This window comes from Strix aluco, chromosome 3 (assembly GCF_031877795.1).
Source record: "Strix aluco isolate bStrAlu1 chromosome 3, bStrAlu1.hap1, whole genome shotgun sequence".
Taxonomy (NCBI): Eukaryota; Metazoa; Chordata; class Aves; order Strigiformes; family Strigidae; genus Strix; species Strix aluco.
Window position 1 is genome coordinate 34,554,987 of NC_133933.1, and position 22,116 is coordinate 34,577,102.

At 36.0% G+C, this 22,116-nt stretch overlaps 1 protein-coding gene across 3 annotated transcripts in view; it reads left to right on the forward strand.

Moving 5' to 3' along the window:
* Window positions 1-22,116, forward strand: part of PRKCE (protein kinase C epsilon) — a 298,350-nt gene that overhangs the window by 189,102 nt on the left and 87,132 nt on the right. For all 3 annotated transcript variants that reach the window (XM_074818060.1, XM_074818061.1, XM_074818062.1), the window contains exons 7-10: window positions 1,939-2,081; window positions 3,251-3,347; window positions 5,178-5,392; window positions 6,689-6,862. In XM_074818060.1, the coding sequence (XP_074674161.1) occupies window positions 1,939-2,081; window positions 3,251-3,347; window positions 5,178-5,392; window positions 6,689-6,862 (629 nt within the window). The remainder of the gene's footprint in view (window positions 1-1,938; window positions 2,082-3,250; window positions 3,348-5,177; window positions 5,393-6,688; window positions 6,863-22,116) is intronic.

A 22,116-nucleotide genomic window follows, 5' to 3' on the forward strand; every position in this document is an offset into this window, starting at 1 on the left:
GGAGTCACACATGTATGTATAAACATGTAATCTATTAAATATATACTTTGCAGTATTTAAGATGAGACATAACTATAGGTGAAGGTCAGACCTAATGTTTCACGTCGAATTGCTGAACAGCAATGGAAAGAAGTTTCTTTCATGGCAAAGTGATACACAATGAAAGCATTCTGAACTTCAAGCTTTCCCTTGTGATTCTAGGTAGTGAGCAGTGATAAAATGTTAGACCCTAAATACTGTTACTTTACTACTGAAGTTTTTACTAAAATGCTGTCTTAATTATGGTGGAGATATGTTCGGAGAAGATTTTTTAAATAAACCTGATTTTTTTTTTCTCTTTGAATTTTAATCAGAGCTATAGTATCTCTCTACTCAATCTGTGAATATATTAGGTCACTTTCATATTGTCTCTCAAGTACCATAGTGGCTTCTTTGTTCTTAATTATAGAACATAATGTTGTTTCACATATGCATGCATTTACTGTGTAGCAGATGCATAGAAACAATAGTTCAGAGAGCCTGTGTTGCTTTCTCCATGTTCATAAAACTAGTGCCTATAAAAATGCAATATTGTCTGCATGAAATCTAGAACTCACCTGAGCTGGAAATGTCATTTTCTCTGTGCTTTATTTTCTCTCTTAACAAATGCCAAACAATGCTCCCTTCTTCAGAGGTGTACTTGCTGGCCCAGTGTGGTTATTAACACCATGAAAAGTGTATTCCAGATGTTTTTCCTGCTGTTTTTTCACTGTTTATTCCTGTGCTTCTTTTTACAAAATACATTCATGAAGTTGGACTGCACAAAATTTTCCTGCTTGCTTTATTTCAAGCAGTTCAGTTCTCCAGTGTCCACTGCTATGGATCATAGGTCAAACATTTTACTTGCCACTGAGACTTTGTCACTGAATATACATGCACTGAAAATACAATACCATGCATAGCAATTTCTTTTTGCTGTTGTGAGCTGAAACATACTTGAAGAGGAAAGGCACCTGCTTTCTGAAGCACATGGTTACCACTGCAGATACAGTGCCTGTGTATAGTCTCAGAGGCAAATGTGGTTTGTTTCTTTAGGGCTTATACAGCGAAAGCACTGTTGATAAACAATATAATGAAATGCAGCTTTATAAATGCATACTTTTTTGATTTTTTTTTTCTCTAAAAGTAATGAAGTGAGGAATTTGAGCAACTGAATGTTAATCTAATATTTAATTACACTTGCAGTTTTGCTTTCTTTATGCCTTGGTCCACAAGAGGGCAGTGAAGTCTAAGATAAAATATATAATCTGCTCCCAACAAATCCATGCTATGCTATTTTTAATGGAGCTACATTCTCCCCCCTACCCCATAACCTGGAAGCAATGTAACCTTTTTTCCTCTTACTAGTATGCGAGTTTCAAGAGATGGTATTTAAGAGAAAAGCTTAGTAAATGGATTGCCATCTAAAGAAAGAGAATGTCTAACAGTGCCAAAGACTTTTAATAAAACTTAAAGCACTGTTGGTTTTATGCCTGCCTACATTAGGGATTAATCTACTTGAGTAAAATAGAGTAAGAAGCAATAATACATGAGGAACTAATGTTGTTCTCTCAGTATGAGAGGAGAAGTGGATTGCTAAAATCCAAGCTCTGAAGGACTTTACCTCTAACTCAAATTTTATTCAAGATTTACAGGATCATTAGATATTTTCATTTGTTCCTGTGTCTGTTCTGGGCACCCTTTGAAAACACTGTCTGCGTTATCATCGCAGAAGATTGATAACCAGGTTAATAATTTCATATTAGCATTGAAGTGTCACTACAAATCCAGCTAAGTATTTTTCTACTGAAATTGTATTGATTTGAAAAAGTTATTGGTAGGTCAAATAAATTCTGATTTAAGTCAAATGCATGCCAAGGTAGCATTTAATTTACTCTGTTACTTTCCATTTCATTGCAGTTTGCAAGATGAATGTACATCGACGCTGTGAAACAAATGTGGCACCAAACTGTGGAGTGGATGCTAGAGGCATAGCTAAAGTTCTTGCAGATCTTGGAGTCACTCCAGATAAGATCACTAATAGTGGGCAGAGGAGGAAAAAGGTAACTTCTACATAGTAAAATGTAGTGTCGCATTAAAAAATTAGATAAGTATGGCTGTATTGTATCTTTACTGGTTGGGGTTAAATCCCACTCAGTTGTCTTGCACTAGAATTTTTTTTTATGTCAGTACAGAACTAAGACTTTGGCTTTTGATTTGTAAGTGCAAATCATCTATTCAGAATTTTGATATGAAATTTATTTTGACCTGCTACAATTTCGTCAACCTAGAGTCTGGAAGGATTTCCCCTTTTTTATTTTGAGGAAGGAGATTTGACAGGGAGACTGTGTCTGACACAGCAGTTCTTAAAAACAGAAATGTCTCTTTGGCTCAGAATTGGCATCGAATAATTGATAGATTGAGAGACAGCACTACTCTATAACATTTTAAATGCTGATAAATGAGCAATGTGCTGATTCTCATGAAGAGAAGCTGTTTGCCAGATGACGGTTCCAGAGTTATCATCACTATTATAGAAAGAACTAGGCTGTTTTAGAAATAAATGTGTAGGTCACCCCAAGTACTTTCAAAGCTGATAGAGTTATTCTGGATTGATAATATGCATCCTGGATCAGAACTTGGGCACGCTTTCTATCTCTATTTGCATGATTGTGACAACAAACCCATTGCTCTCGCTTACAGAAATAGGCAATTTTTACCATAATTTCTTAAAATATTGACATTTGGTTCTGTTCATTTTGACGGTTATTGCACACTTGTATCCCACGTACGCTGGTTTTTAAGGTGTTACAGAAACATAGAAAACTCAGGAATAAATTAAGTGATCTGTGACTCCTGGGAAAAGATGTGTTGTTACTGTATGAGTTTGCAGTGCTTGCTGATAGTTGTAGTTTTAGCACATAGATTTCTACACAGACTCATGGTGGCTACTCAAAACTTTTCAACTTGCTGGGTGTGCTTATTACATTTATTTCATCTTAAGAACTTATTTGTCTTTAAATTGCCAGTTCTTTCTCTGTTTATATTATGGTCTCCATTTGATGTGATGCCATCTGCTGTATGGTTGAGGTCCTGCCAGAGAGAATCTATAGGGGTAGAACATCTTCACTTTCCTTCATACTTCTACTTGTGTATTAATATTGTTAAACTAAATTTCCTCTTGGCACAGGAGAATCTCATAGCTGAGTAGCCCTCTTGGAATTGTTCTTAGCTAATTGCAGGTGCAGAGACTCAACAGCCGGTTCCTGGAAGCACATCGTCAGAAGAAGATAGGTCAAAGTCAGCACCAACTTCTCCATGTGATCAAGGTCGAACATCTCTTTTTATTTCTAACTGATACATATTGTCACATATTTTCCTCCTTTATGATGAATAAAAAAGTTATCAGTCTCAGGCTCTGTAGAACTAAATCAGTGAAGTAGTTACCACCAGAAAATGAAGTGCTTAAAGTTACGAACTGCAAAAACTTGTTTAAAAGGCCTGCTTCTCATTTTGTTTAAATCTGTGAAATTAAGTGGCTTTTAAAGGGAAAATTATAAAACAGTCATCTTAAAATATTGTTAAGTTTACTAGATGTGTCCTTACCTAATCAAATACCTTTACATAAGGAGGTTATATATTGTATTGTAAGAGTGAGAACATTATTTAACGAGTACCACAGAATGTGAGAGCACCTTTATTTATCTGAAAAGCCTCCATCTGTTAATAAGTTTTTAGGATTAAATTGTCTCCTTGCAATTTCATGTTTGAACATTTTTGATAATCATAGAATGGTTTGGGTTGGAAGGGACCTTAAAGATCATCTAGTTCCAACCCCCCTGCCATGGGCAGGGACACCTTCCACTAGATCAGGTTGCTCAAAGCCCCGTCCAACCTGACCTTGAACACTTCCAGGGAGGGAGCAGCCACAACTTCTGTCCAATTAGGCTATGCTAGCATGTCTGTGTGGTCTCTAGAGGCTTCGTAAAACTATGTTTCCTTTCAGTTATTTTTTTCATGCATAGATTTGGAGACAAATATTTTAATCTTCACTGACATGACCTGATTTTATTGAGCTGAACAGCCTGATTGACAGAACATGTATGTCAGCAGCACTTTCTGTTTCTGATCTGGTGGTTGTTTCTAAAAATCAGAAGTCTGTGAGGTATCTTATGTACCATCATGTGTGTAAACTGATGAATGAAAAATCTTTATACCAAGACATAGGAAGATGGATACTTTTCTGTCACATTCTTCGAAAATTGTTTACAGTTGAGAAATTTTTCAGCCTTATTTTTAGGGAAGAAATTTCCAAAGCTCCATGATAAGAAGTACTGTAAAACTGCATCCAGAACTGATTTCAATGTGTCAAGCTTTTGGTTTCACAGACAGTATTTTGGTTAAATAATATTTTTTTAATATCTGATGTTTTGCTTAAAATGAGAACAAAGATTTTGTCTAAATGTTCTCTTAAATTTCACTTCTGTAGCTGTCCAGTAAAGTTGTTGCTTCCAATGCCCTCAGGCAGAAGTACTATGGAAGAGCTTGAGGCAGAGCCCTAGGCTGGTTAGTCACCAGGGCTCACTGTGTTTAACACTGAGAAGCCTTCAGAACCATTTAGCAGATCTACACAATTGCTGCTTGAAGTGGCACTAGTAAGTGGTCAAATACTTTATTGGCAGGCGTCTGATAACAGCTGGAGCTGAGCAAGATGCTCCAGTCATGTTGACTTCAAGGACTGGAACACCCAACTATCCTTTGAACTTTTGAAGATACAACTCTAAAATACTTAAGAAGGAAGATGAGTAAGTGCTGCAGGAAGATAGGGGTATTCAAAACAAAGTACTTCTCTGTGATACAGGAACACCCAAAATCACTAAAACAACTATTTGGCTACTGTTCTGACTTATCTTTCAAGTTTTGTATATGTCATTCTCTTAGGTTCATTTTAAAAGGCCACCCTTCCTGTTAAAGCAGGGCTTTGGCTGATTACTGTAAGGTGGAGAAGCAGTTTCCTAAATATGTATTCTTAACCACAGAATGCTCTACACAGCATTTGAGGATGATGAATGTCCCTTCCCAAAACTGATACAGACTAGCACAGGCTGTTTTTCTGATTGTTGATTAAAATGAACACTTTTCTTCTCACATTTCAACAGAAATCAAAGAGTTGGAAAACAACATTAGGAAAGCGTTATCATTTGACAATCGGGGAGAGGAACACAGAGCAACAGCTACAACATCAACAGACAACCAGCTTAACAAACCTGGGGAGAATGGTGAAAATGGGGAGGTAAAACAGGCCCAGAACAAGCGAATAGGCCTTGAAGAGTTCAACTTCATCAAAGTATTGGGGAAAGGCAGCTTTGGCAAGGTGGGTAGCTGCTTTTTTTTTTTTTTTTTTTTAACTGCTGTGCAGGCTTTTTTTGACTGTACTGCTTTGAAAGTATTCATAGCGACATTCAGAAAGTGCTTCCACCCTAGGGGTTTCCTTTACCTATTGGGTAAAAGTAGCTTTTACCCCACAGATCAGGAATATCAACCTCCTGATCAGCTGGCATTTTCTGTGCTTCAGCTCACTTCGTTAACTAGGGTCACACCTGTTGAAACCAAATGTCAATGTTTCCCTGTTTCAGGATATTGGTAATGAAGACATACATACAGTTACATACATACTGTTCAACAAGAGAATTAGTTGTGGTCAAGCAGGAAAAATCAGCCCAGGAATAATGCTGTGGAGATCTGAGTTCATTCCCTTTCTAGATAATATGCACCTCAAGTTTACTTATTTCACAGGACAGTTTGTGTGCTTGTTTTTCCTTAGTGGGTGTGTTTAGTGCTGGAGGAGGCAGAACTCGAGAATTTCCACTCAGATACAAGGAGTGCAAGAGGCTGAGACAGCTGCCCAAAATATCACATATGTGGTAAAATGTAACTCACCAGATACCTTCCCACAGTAGGGAACTGATGAGGGTGGAAGGGGCATTGCTCTACTTACAGGGCTTATAGATTTTCTTTTCACAGTGCTGTGCACTGCAGAATCAAAGAGGAGGACTGAAATGTGAATCTGTTTCACAAGTACACTCTTCCTTCCTTGGTATACTGAACTGCAGAAGCAGGGGAACAGGGCTGAAGCAGTTCTTTTGTCTCAGTTTTCTAATCCTCTCTCTGAAGATTGCCCTGGCTCCAAGCCAGAACTGACCTTAAACAGAGTATAGGACTTGAACCTTAAACAATAGTAGTAGTTAAAATCAACAACTTTAAAGCGGCCAGAATGGTATGTGGGATTGTATACTAAGTTCATCACACACAAATCTCACTACCAAAAGTGGGAGATAAAAGTGGGAAATAAATTTCTGTTCTATATCAACTTCCTTCTTTTTTTAGTTTTTGAGATCTCACTAATAGGCATTCATTAAGATACATGAATGAGGGGATAAAATCTTTTTATCTTCTGCATTCTTAACAAACATAGATACCATCTGTTTCAAATTTAAACAATACCAGAGGTATATTTTTCTAAAATTGCATTACTTTTAATTTTATAAACATACAACTTCATTCAGGCAAGTACGTAACTGTATATTTCCGGTGGCCAAACTCATATGCAACCCTGCATTTATGGTATTATCTGTTGTTCATATGTAAACAGAATTTCTATTTGCTTTAGGTAATGTTAGCTGAGCTAAAAGGAAAAGATGAAGTATATGCAGTGAAAGTTTTGAAGAAAGATGTCATACTTCAAGATGACGATGTAGACTGTACAATGACAGAAAAAAGAATTCTGGCTTTAGCACGGAAACATCCATATCTAACACAACTTTACTGCTGCTTCCAGACGAAGGTAAGCAACCTTTTACCAGTTTGTGCCCAAGGAACATTATTCACTATTTCCAGAATAAAAGACAACAGCATAAAAAGTACAGCAATATTTCAAAAAACTTTCTGAGAGGTTTTTGGCATTTTAGTAGTATTGAACTGGCTGCTGTTAAAGAAATACTATTACCTCGTAAGTACCAGGAGGTGGCAGTAAATGAGCTAAAAAATTTTAAAAAACCGACATGCATAAAACAGAAAACCCTACTGAGGTGCCATTTTCTGGGTTTCTTCTGTACATTAATAGAGTGTATCATTTGTTGAATTAAGTACAAATGTTTTTAACATCCAGTATTCAGAGGAAAAAGTCTAAAATGATCTTGTCAGAAATGAGATTATGTCAGAACACTCATCTCCAGTTTTCTTGGGCTGTGTAGTATACAAAATGTTCAGTAAAGAAAGGAAATAGGTATACTCCTTATCAAATAAGTTCCTATAGTGCTAATGCCACCCACGTGCTTGAGGGAGCAGGGAGAAGGAAAGTCAGAGGGAGCTGAAAATGAGAGCCTGTTCCTGTATTGTTAATTTTTCATAGAGAATTCCTCTTTATAGCACGTTTTGGGTTTACTGCTTAAATGTAAGTGAACTTTTGGATGGTGTAGCTGACTGTAGGATTTCTGAATCCAGTCAAAGCGTTTGAAACCAGTTGTGTTCACAGTATTATTTCTGGTTTTCATTTTTTAGTCTCGTTTTCTCTTTTGTCATTCAGTTGAGCTGACAATTTTTTACCTAATTGTCCAGAAAGCTTTATGGATTAAAAAAACCCCACAAGGTGAATCTGTCTTGCAGATAGAATACCAATCATATATAATCTCCTTTTTTTTGAAGTGTCTCATAAAATGTTTGCTATTTCAAAGCCCTAAGGTTTGAACTTTTGCCTGTTGAACTAAATATGCTATTGGTTTCAATGGGATGAGTTTTTGACGTGTAGGGAGTAAGTTTAGCTATTAATATATATGTGTGTTTCAAATAAGATACTTGAAAAGCAGTCAACTTCCTTCGAACTTCTAGGGTGTTTTGTTTCTTTCAGTAAGACACTACATTTGAGTATTTGAGTCACTTTAATGGTAAAGTTTGGCAGATTAAATGAATAATTAAATTAGCATATTGAGTCAAATTAAGAGTTACTAATGGTCTGTGTGAGTGTATGTGTAAATACACATATTCACATACTATAACCAAAACTATGTATGGCACAAATGAGCAATATTTATGTGTGCAATAATTATGTGTGTAGAAGTACAGAAGAGCTGTGACTAAAAGATCTTCCAGCAAAGTTGTCAGGAAAGATAAATAGGGTAGTGGAAAAGCTGTAGGAAAATGACTAGTAGACTCAAGATTATAGTGTATTCAAATATGCAAGTAGCAAATGTTTATTCCGTTCTTAAAATAGTGAAAATGGATTAGCATTTTACATGCTTTGAAGTTGACACAAAAAAGTGGCCCAGGAAGGTGTGTATACAATTTATGTCTACGATGATGTTTCATGCGTTCAGACTTCCATTTCATTAGAATATATCTGTGAACATACTCTTTAAATGTTTTAATGTATTAAACTCTATAACTAGAATTGAGCATATTATTTCAGATGAAAAAAGTGATAAAAAGATTGTACTGGGGTGAGGGATAAACTCTGTGAACAGAGAGGGACCTTTAGGACTAAGGCAGACCACACTCCCTGAAGTATAAATAAATGTATCAGCAGCCTGATGTGGATCATGTGACAGAACATCAGTAAAGATCAGTTTTACATTAAGTGAGTTATGACAGAAGGTTCTCCTGCTACTCCTCTGGTTTCGTGGAGATTTTTTTTCCTTTTGTATTTCTCATCTGTTCTCCCCTCTTTTGTATCATGCTTTCTGCCTTCCTTTCTGCTCTCCAAAGCCATTCATCAAAGAAAGATATCCAGAAATTCTTCTCACTGTCTTCTCTCTTCCCAGACCTCTTGACCACAGAGAAACTATAGTTTGTGGCTTTGGTTGAACTCAGAGGAACTGACAGTTTAGTGATTTATAGTTACAAGTCATAGGCTAGTGACTCTTATCAAACAACCAAAACCACACCTAGTGATACCAAATCAAATTAAAAGTCCACAGTTGAAAAATTCAGGGGGTTTTTTTTGAGCCTGGCCTATGAACAATTTGCAAAGAACTCTTTATAAAGAAACAAAAAAACCAAAACGTGTAAAAGCAAAAACAATACATCTGCTAAAGCTATAAATTATTTATGAATGACAACAAATGAAAATGTACCAAGTAAATTAGTCACTGAATGATTTGCTCAGGTTCAGTGTAAAACTAGGTAGAAAAACTAGCTCGAACAAACATGGTCTGCGGTTAAAATAGCTTTACTGAGACAAAGGCTATTGTACAACAGAGTTTAAAATGTGTTTAACAGTATAGTTACTTATGCTGCAATTGTATGCCAGTGCCATGGCTGCTGTACTTTGCAGAATGGTCCCTGAAGTGATCATCCTGGAATTAAATTTTATATTTCAAGTAGAGTATATTTGTCGTATACACCCTGACTTAATGGGAAGATTGACTCAGTATTCGTTGTCAGAGCACTCAGAGGTTGACTTTATGTAATGCAATAACTTGCTTTGTTCCTTTTCCACAAAAATGTGAATGTATGAGTTGGACGTTACATATTGCAGTATATTCCTTCAGCATTAAGGTGAAGACACTGCAGAAAAGTTGGGTAATATGCTTTTTACAGTAAGTCTGCTTCAGTATTTTTTTTTACATAGAGCAGACTTTTCATTTGAATCATTTACTAAATGATACTATTATTAGCACAACAGGTAAGGTATCATATTTTAATTTATTGTGGAATTCAGAAATCATGGCAAATAATGGTTAATAACAGGATACCGTATACACCAATGTGTTTTTAGCCCTACATATCTGAATTTACTTTTAGCCAGTCTCGTCTTCCTTATTTTAAAGAAGTGTTCTTGGGACTGGTATTTCTCATGTTCCTATTTAATCCAAAATCTAACTTTGATCAAACCATGCTTTAAGCCCATCAAAAAATGAGCCCCCCCTAAAAAGCAACATTCTATATTAAAATTATATATATTCAAATATTGAACTTCAGGGATTGTTTTGCAGTCTTCTGGGGTGACCTGGAAGTCAAGAGAGCTGGGTTCTGTTCAAAAGCTTGGGATAAAGTCTGCAAAGGTGATATGTTTTGCCTGCAATAGTTTGAGGTATGAACTCAGCAACCCAGTCCTACACATTAGAAAGAATGTAAAGTCTATGGGCAGGACCTCAGCTGACATGTGTTTTTATGTGGAAGGAGCTCAGATATTTTAGTGTAGCATATCTTACAAAATCATGTCACAGTTGGATAGTATTTTTCAACACTCCTATACTGTGGCAGCATTTCCTTTCTTGTTTTGCTGGAATATGGACAATGCATCTATCAATGTATTCAAAGGTTTGAGTTCTGGTTTGCATGTGTTCTGTCAGCTGGGATACAAATGAAGAATACTGTCTTCTGTATTTGGCACTCCCATAGCAAAACTTGTCCAAGGCCTAGCATACAGGCTACAGCATTATTGTAATAACTGGCCTTTGCTTATCATCTTCTTTGATTTATTCAGGACTTCATTGTGTCCTTTATTGAGAAAATGTTGGGGTTTTTCAGGACTAGTACTTTTTCCATTCTTTTTTCACTCTTGCTCCTGTCTTCTTTTTCTCTTCTTCTATGTATGGGTTCCTTGTGTTTTCAGTAAGAAATATCTTACCTGACAATAATGCTGATGCTGCACAATTCCCCTTTCTAGGGTCCTCTTCGCTCCAACCTCAGACCATGCTTTGATGATCAATTATGGATCAGTACCAACATTAGGTTTTATTAATAATGCTTCAGTCAGGTGGCTGGCAAAGGGGCTTTAAGTATATTTCTAGAGCTATTTTTTCTAAGACATTCTTGTATTTATGATGCTTTGTTCACTGTTGGAAGTTTCAGAGCTGAAAGTTAAAGTCTTTTTTAATAGAATGTTGAGATTCTACAGAATAAAGGTATAACTAGCTTCACTTTCTTACTCCTACACCCCTGTCAACCTTCTTCACAGTACTTAAAATTTTCTAGACCTCTACCCTATGACATGCATACACATATATGTGCACACCTTATAATTTATAATGAATTATCCTCTCTTTAGAAAATTAGAAATAAAATGTTTTAAAATAATTTAAGACAGTGAGAGCTTTATTACGATAATTTGTTATAAATTTAGAAGACCAGAGGGCTACTGCTTTTAACATCTACCCTTTGCTTTTTTATCCAACTTCATGAAATTAGATAAATTTGAAAATAGTGCTCTCCTGCTCTTTTCAGAGTACTATATTCAACAAAATTGCTTTGTACACATAGTAGAGAGAACTATTAGTACAGAGCAATGTTCCTGTTGAATGATAGAGCTGCATAACTTGTCAAGGACCCTTAGTCAGCATTATAGCTATTTCTATTAGAGAAAACAAGTTATTAAATAAAGGATAGAGAAAGTCAGTTACTACAGGTAGACTTGTCCCACCCATGAAACCTTTTTTTTTTTTTAACTTACAATTGTCTACATGTTAAAAGCAGCCTACCTATTCATAGCATAGCTCCTGAGCTGACCTTCAAGGCCATTCACTTCTTTCCTGTTTTCTGGTGTTGTAAGGTAGAGATTAGCCACATGACAGTGGCAGAACTGAAGGGCATCTAGGAATAGGCTGTAGTGACCCTATTATGACTGTATTGATCCCTTAACTTTTATGTTCTACCTAGTGGCTTACTACTGTTTTATCCTAGATTGTGGGTACTGTGGTTCAGGTACTATGCTGTTCTGCGTGTTTGCACTGTATCTAGCCCACTCTGGGTAATGCTAGAAGGCTGGTGTTTATAAAGCTAAGATTTAGGAGATTTTATTTCCATTTCAGCTGTCATGATGTTCCTTTGTGATTTTGGCAAATCTCTGTACTCTTTCTTCATCAGACCCCTCTGTAAAAACTGAGTAGTCAGTTCTTCTACTCATGGCTTATATTTAAATGTTTCCAAGGAGGGTTTGGAAGTCCAGTAGCACGGTATTATTATAGTGTACAAGGATCAGTATGGAAAAGTGGAACACTGCAAAAGGAGTGAAATGGAGTTCCATTTTTAAAGTGACTTGTTTTATTTGTATAAGAAAATGTAAAACAGCAAAAGGAAAGAGAATTATATGAATATGTCTTTAAGTCATGTTTTCTAAGTTAATTTAAGAAGAATCACTGTAGTATATGACCAAAACTGTCTTTGGTAATGTAAAAGCAAGTCTTATTTCTCTTACTTGTATTTGTACAAAAAAGTAAATGTCTTCTGCAATAATAGCTCAGAGGAGTGTCATTTATGATATACAGTGCAAATTAACCTAACTGACTGACCACTGTTACATTCATCTGGGACTAATCAGAGTTTATAATCCCTTTTATCTGGTATTCTTGTACTTTTGTTGCTAAGCAGCTAAAGCCATTATGCAGATACTGCTATATGGGTGTAATCAGTTTAACACAAGTTTGCATTGCCTTTTATTACTGATTAGTGTCAAATTAGAACTTTTTAGGGCCCAAATCTGTTCATTATTATCCCTGCTTCAGTGGATTTGTACATGTGTGAGACAAAAGACTAAATTAGCCCCTGTATTTTTAGTTGCTTCAGTGCTAAAATATTTTAATACAATTTAAATATAAAATTATTGACAAAGGTTTCATAATGGTAAGTGTTAACTATGGTAAAAAGGTAGAATAAAATGGTAGGTAAGCATAGAGCAATGTTATTTATGCTGTTTATATTATGGTACCTTTTTATATACATTTATATGTATTTATATACAAACTTAATATTTTATTTAACTCTATTATTATATATGCATATACACAGAATATGTGCAATAGTAGCTATTTTTTAATTCCCAGCCGGTTTCTATGGGCAGTTCATATCCTAAGAACTGAAAATGAACTGATACTGACTCATTCTTCAGAATATTTCCTGAAGCACTAGAAGTTAGAGTGGTATCTGGCAATCTTTCATATATCATACAGTCAAGAAGTCATGTAAATACATTAAATTTTGGCAGAATAAGGTTTTTCATAAATTTGGGTACCATCTATGTTCAATTTAGATTTCCTGTTGACTGCTACACAGTATGATGGCATTGACCACGATCATTGTATTGTCTGAAAGTAGACACCGTGGTCAAGAATAGTTGGAACGGTGAAGCTGATGATTAAATACTGTAATCATTGTCTCTCACACACACAAGCCCCTGTTTCCAGCATGATGACCCGGTTTTGGGAAACTTGCTATTATGCTGCTCAGTTATTGCTAGCTGCTCTTGAAGGATTATTAAAGCCTGGTTAGCTCACTGAAGATTCATTGTTCACATTAGTCCTTTTAGTGTTAAACTTCAAGTCAGGCTATCAGTGCAGCCAGGCTCATCAAGGGCCCGTAGAAGAAATTACTCCTCCAGCATCAATCAGAAGAGTCTAAATGCTTCTCTTTCAGACAGGAAAGACTTTTATTCTGTGATGTAGCACCCAAACTGAACAGGACTCTTTCACACCCTCTCAAAGCTAGGGCTTGTTCCTAGTTTGCATGTACACAAGCGAGTGCTGCAGCTGCAGCTCCATGGATTGCTTTGCTGTAACCAACTGAGGCCTCAACAACCCCGGAAATAGTCCTGAGTCAGCATCTGTGGCCAGAATTCACTGCAACTGCTATCATGAAATAGGTGAGGGCAAGCTGGAGTTTGTACTGATTTTATTTACCTTGGTCCTCATGTCTGCTTATTAGGGTTTTAGAGTTAACTATGCCAGTAGTTCACTGTGTTAGAAACATCTTAGTGTAGCCAAGCGTAAAATTCAACTTCAAGATTTTAATCCTGATGTGATCATGTGCAGACAGGAGGTTTTTAGGATAACAGGTAGAGCTAAGGGCCTTTTAGGTACTGTTTTCATATATCTTGGACAGAATAGCTGGAACTACATATTGCACACTTCTCCTCTTGGGGAAAAATGTATTTCTCCAGTTGAGGCATGTTTGAGGGAAGGAATTTTCAGAGTATCTACCAGATGCTTTGCCAGTAACTTTCCTGGCAAGTCTTCTGTCTTGTACACCGTGCTTTAGCAGAGATTACAGGAGACAGGAATAAAATTGTCATCCAAACCGGGTAAAGGGGGTAGCAGACTTTGAACAGAACTGAAGTAGACCCATCACTTACTGGGTCCACAAAAATTTCTGTATAAGCTTTGCACTATGGCTGTGGTAACATCATGCTGGTTGGTTCCTCATCTGACAATCTTACAGCTTTTGTGGGAATGGAGTACTCATCCAGCAGGATAATTGAACAATGCTGCTTTAAATGAAATCCCACAGGTTACGGCTGGATTGTGGCTTTTAGTTCAGTTTCATCTTGGGAGAGTGGAGTGGGAAGGATAAGGGTAATCCGCCTTGTGGCAGCTTCTCTTGGAAGAGAGATGCCTAGTTTGCAGCAGGATGTGTCACACTGCAGCCATGTGCTGTGACCCTCCTTTCTGTCCTTCCTCTGCACCTAGGTCTTGAGACCATCCTCACACCTGGTGTAGGATCCCCCATTTGGACAGAAGAGACTTGAGTACATAACCTACATAAACCCACTGGTCCTTTGTCCTAGCACCCTTTGTGCTTTTTCTTGTAATAAGTGGAAATGTAATGCTCACATGGATAGCTATCAGGGTGCCTCATTTATGCTAGTTAACTGTTTTAAAAGCTATTTAAAGAAAGCCTGTTTTACGCAAGTGATTGTGGGAAAACATAAGACTGTGGTTTTTAGGTGTAGCTTTTACAAGTAAACAACTAAGACCCCCCAAAGGAAGAGTCAGGAAAAAGGAAACTGCATGTAAAATTCGATTCTTCTGCAGCTTCTTTTCCAAATGCAGGAAATGATTCTCTTTGGAATTCATTTGGGCACTTTAATACAGATTTATTTTTTTTTTTTTGTAACAACAGTAAGCTTAGTAAATGATAATTGTACACAGGAGAATTTCACCATGGGAAAGAAGTGGAATCTACAAAACATTTGATTTTGCATCTTTAGTAAAATTTTCATTGATTTTTTTTAGCATATACACAGAGTATAACATGTCTTCTGCACCATACAGCATGTGTGATGTGGGCCAAACTTGAGTAGGGTATCATTTAAATTACACTTTATCTCTTCTTCTCCAAAACCACACCATCAGACTATTTTAACACTGTTAATGAGCATGTGAAAAGATTTAAGGGAATCCAGTTTATGCCATTTTGTCTCACTAGTGGGTGAGTACTTTTAGCAGAAACACACACTCTTTTTTGATGGCAGCAAGGTTTATTCTTGCCTAATTACTGTGGGCTAAGAGTAATGATGCCCAGTCTGTAGTCTCATGCCTGTGTGTGTGTAAGCATATAGAGAGCTTCTTTGTGTTCTCATATAAGGTGAGCCTAAGGCCATTCTTTAAAATGGAAGTATTCAGTGCATTGTTTTATGTCCTTAAAAAAGATGACAAGGAAGGTGACATATAATGTCAACTTAGCAGTTAAGAGACGTGACTCTCCGGAGGAGAGTGAGTGGTGTATCCCTTGTGGTCCTGTGAGTCCACACCAGGGCTGAAATGTTGTACAAAGAATATATACAACTTTCACTAATAGTAAGAAACAGTAAACGTAGAGCTGTAAAACATGTACAGGTAAACTGTATCTCACCATTAATACTTTCTGTTCTCTTCTGGTAAACAGATCCATCGTTAAAAAGTTAATTGTTCAGGACTAAGGAAACCTGAATAATAAAGACTCCTTCCAAGTCCCAAGCAATTGGGAGATCATGACAGTCAACGTTAGGTTTTGGACTCTGCTATTTTATCTTACGGCAAATGGCTATGAACTACTGTGAAACACTTTCTTTTTCCATTCTTCACTTTCTATGTCTAAAAATGTGCATAATCACCTTTAAATGAGACAGAAAAGAGGGAAAGGGCTGTGAGTTTTAGTTAATGTTCCTTTTCATAGTATGTAGATTCTGATTATTACTGAAGCATGAACTATTTATACTGTAATCTCAGAATATATTCCACTAACATGTCTATTATATTATAAAACTAGTATAAAATAGTGTTTTAAATTATTTCCCAAAGGGAAATACTCTGATTAATTTACTCAGTCTTTCTTTTCCTACACAGTATAGCACAAATATTTTACTTTTCCTGCATTGGGTGTACTAATCCATCTTTTCCTGCATCGCACAGTGTATTTAATAACTGTAAATCTCTTTCCCATGCACAGTGACTCTGTGTGTGTAAGGTTAGCTTTGTTGTGATCAGACCACTAGGTCCTCTAAGGATTAATGAGGTTTTATTGAAATGGTATGAGTCTTAAAAATAATAATCATCCAATGACACTACTTTAAATAATTTAAATAATAGCAGTAGCTATGCTGGAAAAAATCTATCTTCTTTTAAAGGTAGTACATTATAAGGGAACTGAGGGTTCATGGAAGGCACTCTGAAGGTTAACTTACAAACTTAACTACTTCAATTGTGTATGGAATACCAACTAGTAGTAAGTTTGCATATTTCCACAGACTAATTTTTAAGTCGTGACCTACAGAGGCTACCCCATTTTATCCTTAATACATACAAGAAGGACCCAGTTACAGTTCTTCCTTTCAGAGTATGTATACCTTGCCAAGTACACAAGAAGGAAAATTGTCCTTTTAGGTACTTAACTTTCCATTCAGCTGATAGAAGGATGACAGGGATCCATTTCATAAGCTTCTATAAATAATTTTTTCCAAGGAGCTTTGCAGAATCACACAAGATAAGTAAATTCAAATACTCTAACTGATAAGTGGTTTCTTGAAAAGTCTATGGTGGTACTTATTTTCTCTTTTCTATCTTCAGAAACCCAATATTAAAATTATCACGCAAAATTCTGCCACTTAAAACTGCTTCCTGAATTGTAGAAAAAACTGTGCCCTGAAGATAAAACACTATTTTCTTCTGTGCTGCTTTACTCATTTCATAGGGTTTGGATGGCTTAAATGATGGCAGAATTCTGGACAGTGTTTCCTGTTGTCTGACTAATTTACCCTTGTGAATTGCCAGGGTTTTCAGCTGTGTGAAGCATATGCTTTGCCAAAAATTAATCATGTTCTGGAAACAGGAAAATATGGAAAATAAAGTAGATACAATTAATGCTTTTAAAGGTCACTGTTGCATTTATAGAAGTACAGAAATCCAGACAGTGAAGAGAGGTGTATGAATAATGACTTTCAATAGGTATTGAAAAAACCTGGCTCAGGTAACTCATGTTTATCATATAGAACAAAAAAATCAGTGTGTGGTGCTTACAGAGATCAATGGATATTTATAAAGAGCTTCATTTTCAGGAAGGGTTATGAAAACATGTTGAACAGAGCATGTTATATGTAGACTAAGGATTTTGCATATATTTATCAGTTTTCATTAATTCTGTGCGCTCACGTACTTTTTCTCTAGAAACGTGAATTTTTAACCTATTGCTAGGTTCCTTTCATCCTCTTTTGGAAAGCTAAGTAGTATAAAGGGCCAAAGAAAAGGCAAAACCAGGCTCTGATCTCATGAAGCACTGCATAAGACATACTAATACAAGAACAGCCAATGGCTTGTTTGGCCCAGTATCCTGTTTCTAGCAGTGCCAAAGCAGATGCCCAGGAAGAACATAGGTACAGGGTAAAGCATATGATGCCGTTTTTCCAGAATACTATCCCAACCTCATCCCCAGGAGATAGATGACTTGGGCATTTTCTGAGCCAAAGATGGTGGGTTTGCATGTAATGAGGTGGCATCTTTGCACATAATGTTGTTTGTGGGAAGTGTTAAAAGTAAGAAACTGTTTAGAAATGTAAATGTTGGAGAGCATTTTGTTTTGCTCTCCACGCTGGAGTAGAGAAATCCTCTTAATACCTCATCTGGAAACAGCCAACCCTGTAGTGCAGTATAAATATTTACACCATTTCTTTTTAATGATATTTCTGAAAGCAGTGTCTATGCCATTAAAAATCTCCAGACTGATGTAGCTGCACTATTTCTTCATCATCTTCTACAGTAGTGAAATAATTTATGTGATCACCTGGAAATAGCAACTAAACATACTGAGGTTTCTCAGATATAAAAAACCAGGATTCCCTACAGGTGTTTTGATATGCGTTCCATAATGTATTGTTATACATACATTAGATATAAAAAATATTACAGGTTGTAATACAGGTAAATAGTACATAATAAATTTGATAGAACAGCTCTCAAGTTACATTTTCCATTGCTGAGAGCTAAGGTACTGAAAGAAAGAGATAAGTGTTACAGTATCTTCTGCTTTCCCGTCAGGAACATAAACAGTGAACCACAGCTGGCAGTGTCATGCCAGAGCCAAAAGGGCATCATGCATAATGCATTAGACTTAATTAAGAAGCATGCCAAAGAGTGATGCCATCCTCTTTCAGATTTTCAGTCTGCAGTGTTCTTTTGTTGAGTTTCTGAAGTAGAAATGAAATAAAGGTTATTTTAAACTTAATTCAGCCACTTTTTAACAGATCTATCAGAGCATTTCTTAAAGAAAAGATATGGGTATAGACAACTCTCTCAGAAATGAGAATAGCTGTGTTGAATATATTGATGAGTATAACCCGTGGACTCATTTATGGACCCATACAATAGGAGAACAAGTTCTAAAAGAGAAGTTAATTGCTTCTTTGGACATTCAAGAACTCTCACCTGTATTTTTAGACAATCAAAGAGTAAAAATGAAACAAGGTTTGGGCAGGAAAAGGGGCCATCTTCAGGGGCTTAAAATTCAGTATAGCCCTGTTATGTATTTAGGTTTTGGAAAGGCCTCTTTGGTTGTATTCAGATGTGAGAAACTTGGTGGTCATGTTGCTGAGGTCTCATTCATACAGGCTTGTGCTGCATGTTTGCTTTGTGCAATGCATATATAAGCACGCCCTTCGTGCTTGCACTATTCAAGAGCAAGCCCTTTAACAGCAACTGGCTGCATTGCAGCAATATAGGAAAGGAAGCTTGCAGAGATTTTCTAGCATAACGAGGAATGGGAAGCTCATATCTAATGAGATTTCTGGATCAGAAACGAGGGAGTTTTACATAGGAATCTGAATTTAAAGAGGCTTAAACTCACCAAACCTCTGAACTTTTGGAAATTTGCCATGAATCTGTGGGAAAAGTTAAGAAAGAATTGTTGCTGGGTGATATGCCCAAGGAGATTAACTGGTTTCCACAGTGCAGTTCAATGTGGTATTATTATATAAAACACTTGAAGTGGTTCAAATATCCCTTAGGCTAATGTAATCTCAGCCACATGTGTAACGCAATATCTGAGTATTGTTTCACTCTGCTTTTTCACTGGATTTAGAGTGGTGATTTGGTTCTAAGAAGCCACAGGCACCTCCCTAGAACCTAAGATATCACCAAGTTCAGGATTTTATCACAATACAGAATTCATTAAAATTAGTTAACCATTATCTGATTAGCACAGTTAACATCATTCTGCAAATAGCATTGACAGAAAGGAGGTTTATTTACTGGCCTTGTCCAGAGAAAAGTAATGTTTTATCCATTAGTAGTATGTTGTTTTTAAAGTTGTTTACATTCTTTGAGGAAATGTGGAAGCTACTGCTTGAAGAGGTTAGAGGACATACGAGTTTATGGGTTCTTTTTGAAAATATTCTTGAAGCAAATGCTAAATTGCATTATTCAAGTAACAGCAGAGAGAACATTGTGTCTTGGCAAACTGAATTTACTGTGTTATATTTGTATAAAGAAATCTAAACTATGAAAAAAAGTTCCCAGATCTTATCACTATACAGTGAAGAATTATATAATTTTTTTGGTCCTACCCACAAGTTTTGCTTGCAAGTTACTGCCTCTGTCAAATTACTGATGGTCTCAGAAAGATAAACTGACTACAAATAAAATTGTTTGAGGGTTTAAGTAGAATGCTTAGAAAGTTAAAAGCATGATAATCTGTTAATGAAAAATTCTGAGGTTTTTAATTATTTTTCCTTGTCCTTTTCTCCTGTAAGGGTAGATGTCTATTAATTTAACAAGTAGCAGTTTGTGATCTTTCCTTAAAGCTCTCCTTTGAGTTATGTAAATTGTTGTCCTATAGAAACCTTAGGTTATAAACTTCAAAGGAGTCTCATAAAGCCTCAAGGTGAAAGTAGGGGAAAATTTCAAAAAGACATTCTCTCTCCTATGGAACTAAAGACATGGAAAATTGTGTCAGTACAACTGAAGTTTGCTTTGAAATGCTTGGTTAGAATGACCACAAAGTACCGAATGGGAAGCTTCAAATCACTGCTGGTGTACTTACTGAATCACAAAGGCTAAGTTCGTGCAAATTGTTACCGCTGCTCTTTTGTTCCTAATTCCAGAGAACATTTTTTAATTATTAATATACTTTTTTCTTAGAATGAAATATTGCACTGGGCCAAGATTACGTCATGTTATATTCCCTGAACATGTTTTAGTCCAGGAATAGTTGTAGAAATGCAATGTGAAACCACTGGAGCAAATATAAACTAGAAGTTCAACATTTTGTAATCTTACAAAGCCAGAAATATATCCCACTGATGTTCTTTTTCTCCTAAAATACGAGATTTCTTTCTAATTCTTATTAGTTATCAGACATCAATTGCATTGGTCTGCTTTACTGGCTTCCTGTGTTGGTGCGTCAGTTCAGTTCTTGTGGCCTGAATGTGTTTTTTGATCCTGAACTAAAAAAGATAAAAACTTGGCCCTCCCCATGCCTTGTTTCACATAACACCGCAACTGCTATAAAAGAAAAGTAAAATAAATACATTGGAAGTTACTGCTTTTTTATTATTATTTATTTTTAAAATATGTGAACCTTTGAGGTAATTTTTGAAATACACAATTCAGCAGTTGTTGTTTTCAAGATACTGATGACTGAAAAAGAAGTTGTTCATATATTATGTTCTTCAAACTTTAGTGTTTCAGGATAGAAAACTCCACAGCTTGAAGTTTAAAGGCTAAAATAATTGAAATTAGAAAAATAAATACAATAGTGCTTCTCTCTGATACACAGAGTGAAATCAGTTAATTTATAATGAAAAGAAAGATCATTTTTCTTTTTTATGAGAGCTCAAAGTTAAATAGATCTATCTATCTACCAGAAATGAGGGAGAGATAGTATGTGTCAGCAGTCACAGGTACAACTATCTTTTTTTTAGAAATTCAGCAAATACCTATTATGGGTGCTCTCTTAAATTTTTTAGTTGCAATCCTTTTTGCATTATCCAAAGAAAATGCATTATTCATGCATTATTTAAGGAAAGACATTTTGCCTTAACTTTGCCTATGTAGTGAAAAAAATTTCCTGAAAGGAATTTTCTGCATCTTCTCAAACTATTATGAAACTTCCATCACTCCACTGTTTGTAAATACCATTGTAATTTTCATAGCTGATGCTTGTAATCTCACAAAGACACTGGCCATTTCTGCTTATTTTCTTAATATAAGAAGACATTGAACCTACTTCAAAACTTGCTGGTGTATACACATGGGATGGGATTTTTGACAGGTAAGCAACACAACTGAGTGTATAGACATTCTTCATTTTTACTTACAGCTTATCAAAACCTCTAGTTATGTTTGCATGTTTTTAATCTTTGTACATTTTTTATAGTCAGCCTTGATATTCGGAAAAGGGTCCTGAAAGCTCTGTCTTTAAAGCCATGTCTTAAAAAAATAAAGTTCATGTTCTTACATTACCACTGTTTGCATGGAACAATTAAGTGAAGCTACAAAAGTTGTAACTAGAATTGTGGTTTGATCCAGAACTGATAGAAATTAATTTTGCTTTTGATCAAGCTCAAAACGATGAAGGCTGAATACTGTGTGATGGCACTGTATAGATTTTAAGAATGTTTTATAACATTTTACTGCTGCAGTCTGTAAATGTTTATGGAAAGAATACAGAAAATCTACTCAGTTCATATCTGACAGCCAGGTATAAAGTAATTGAAAACTTTTTTCAGGATATTGCCCAATTTGTGTGAAGTGGAGGAATTGGGGTTTTTTTGTTTGTTTGTTTCAATAGTTGACTACATTTAATTCAGTGAAGCTGAAAAAGTGCAATTAACTATTGAGGGGTGAAAAATGGAAAATAAAC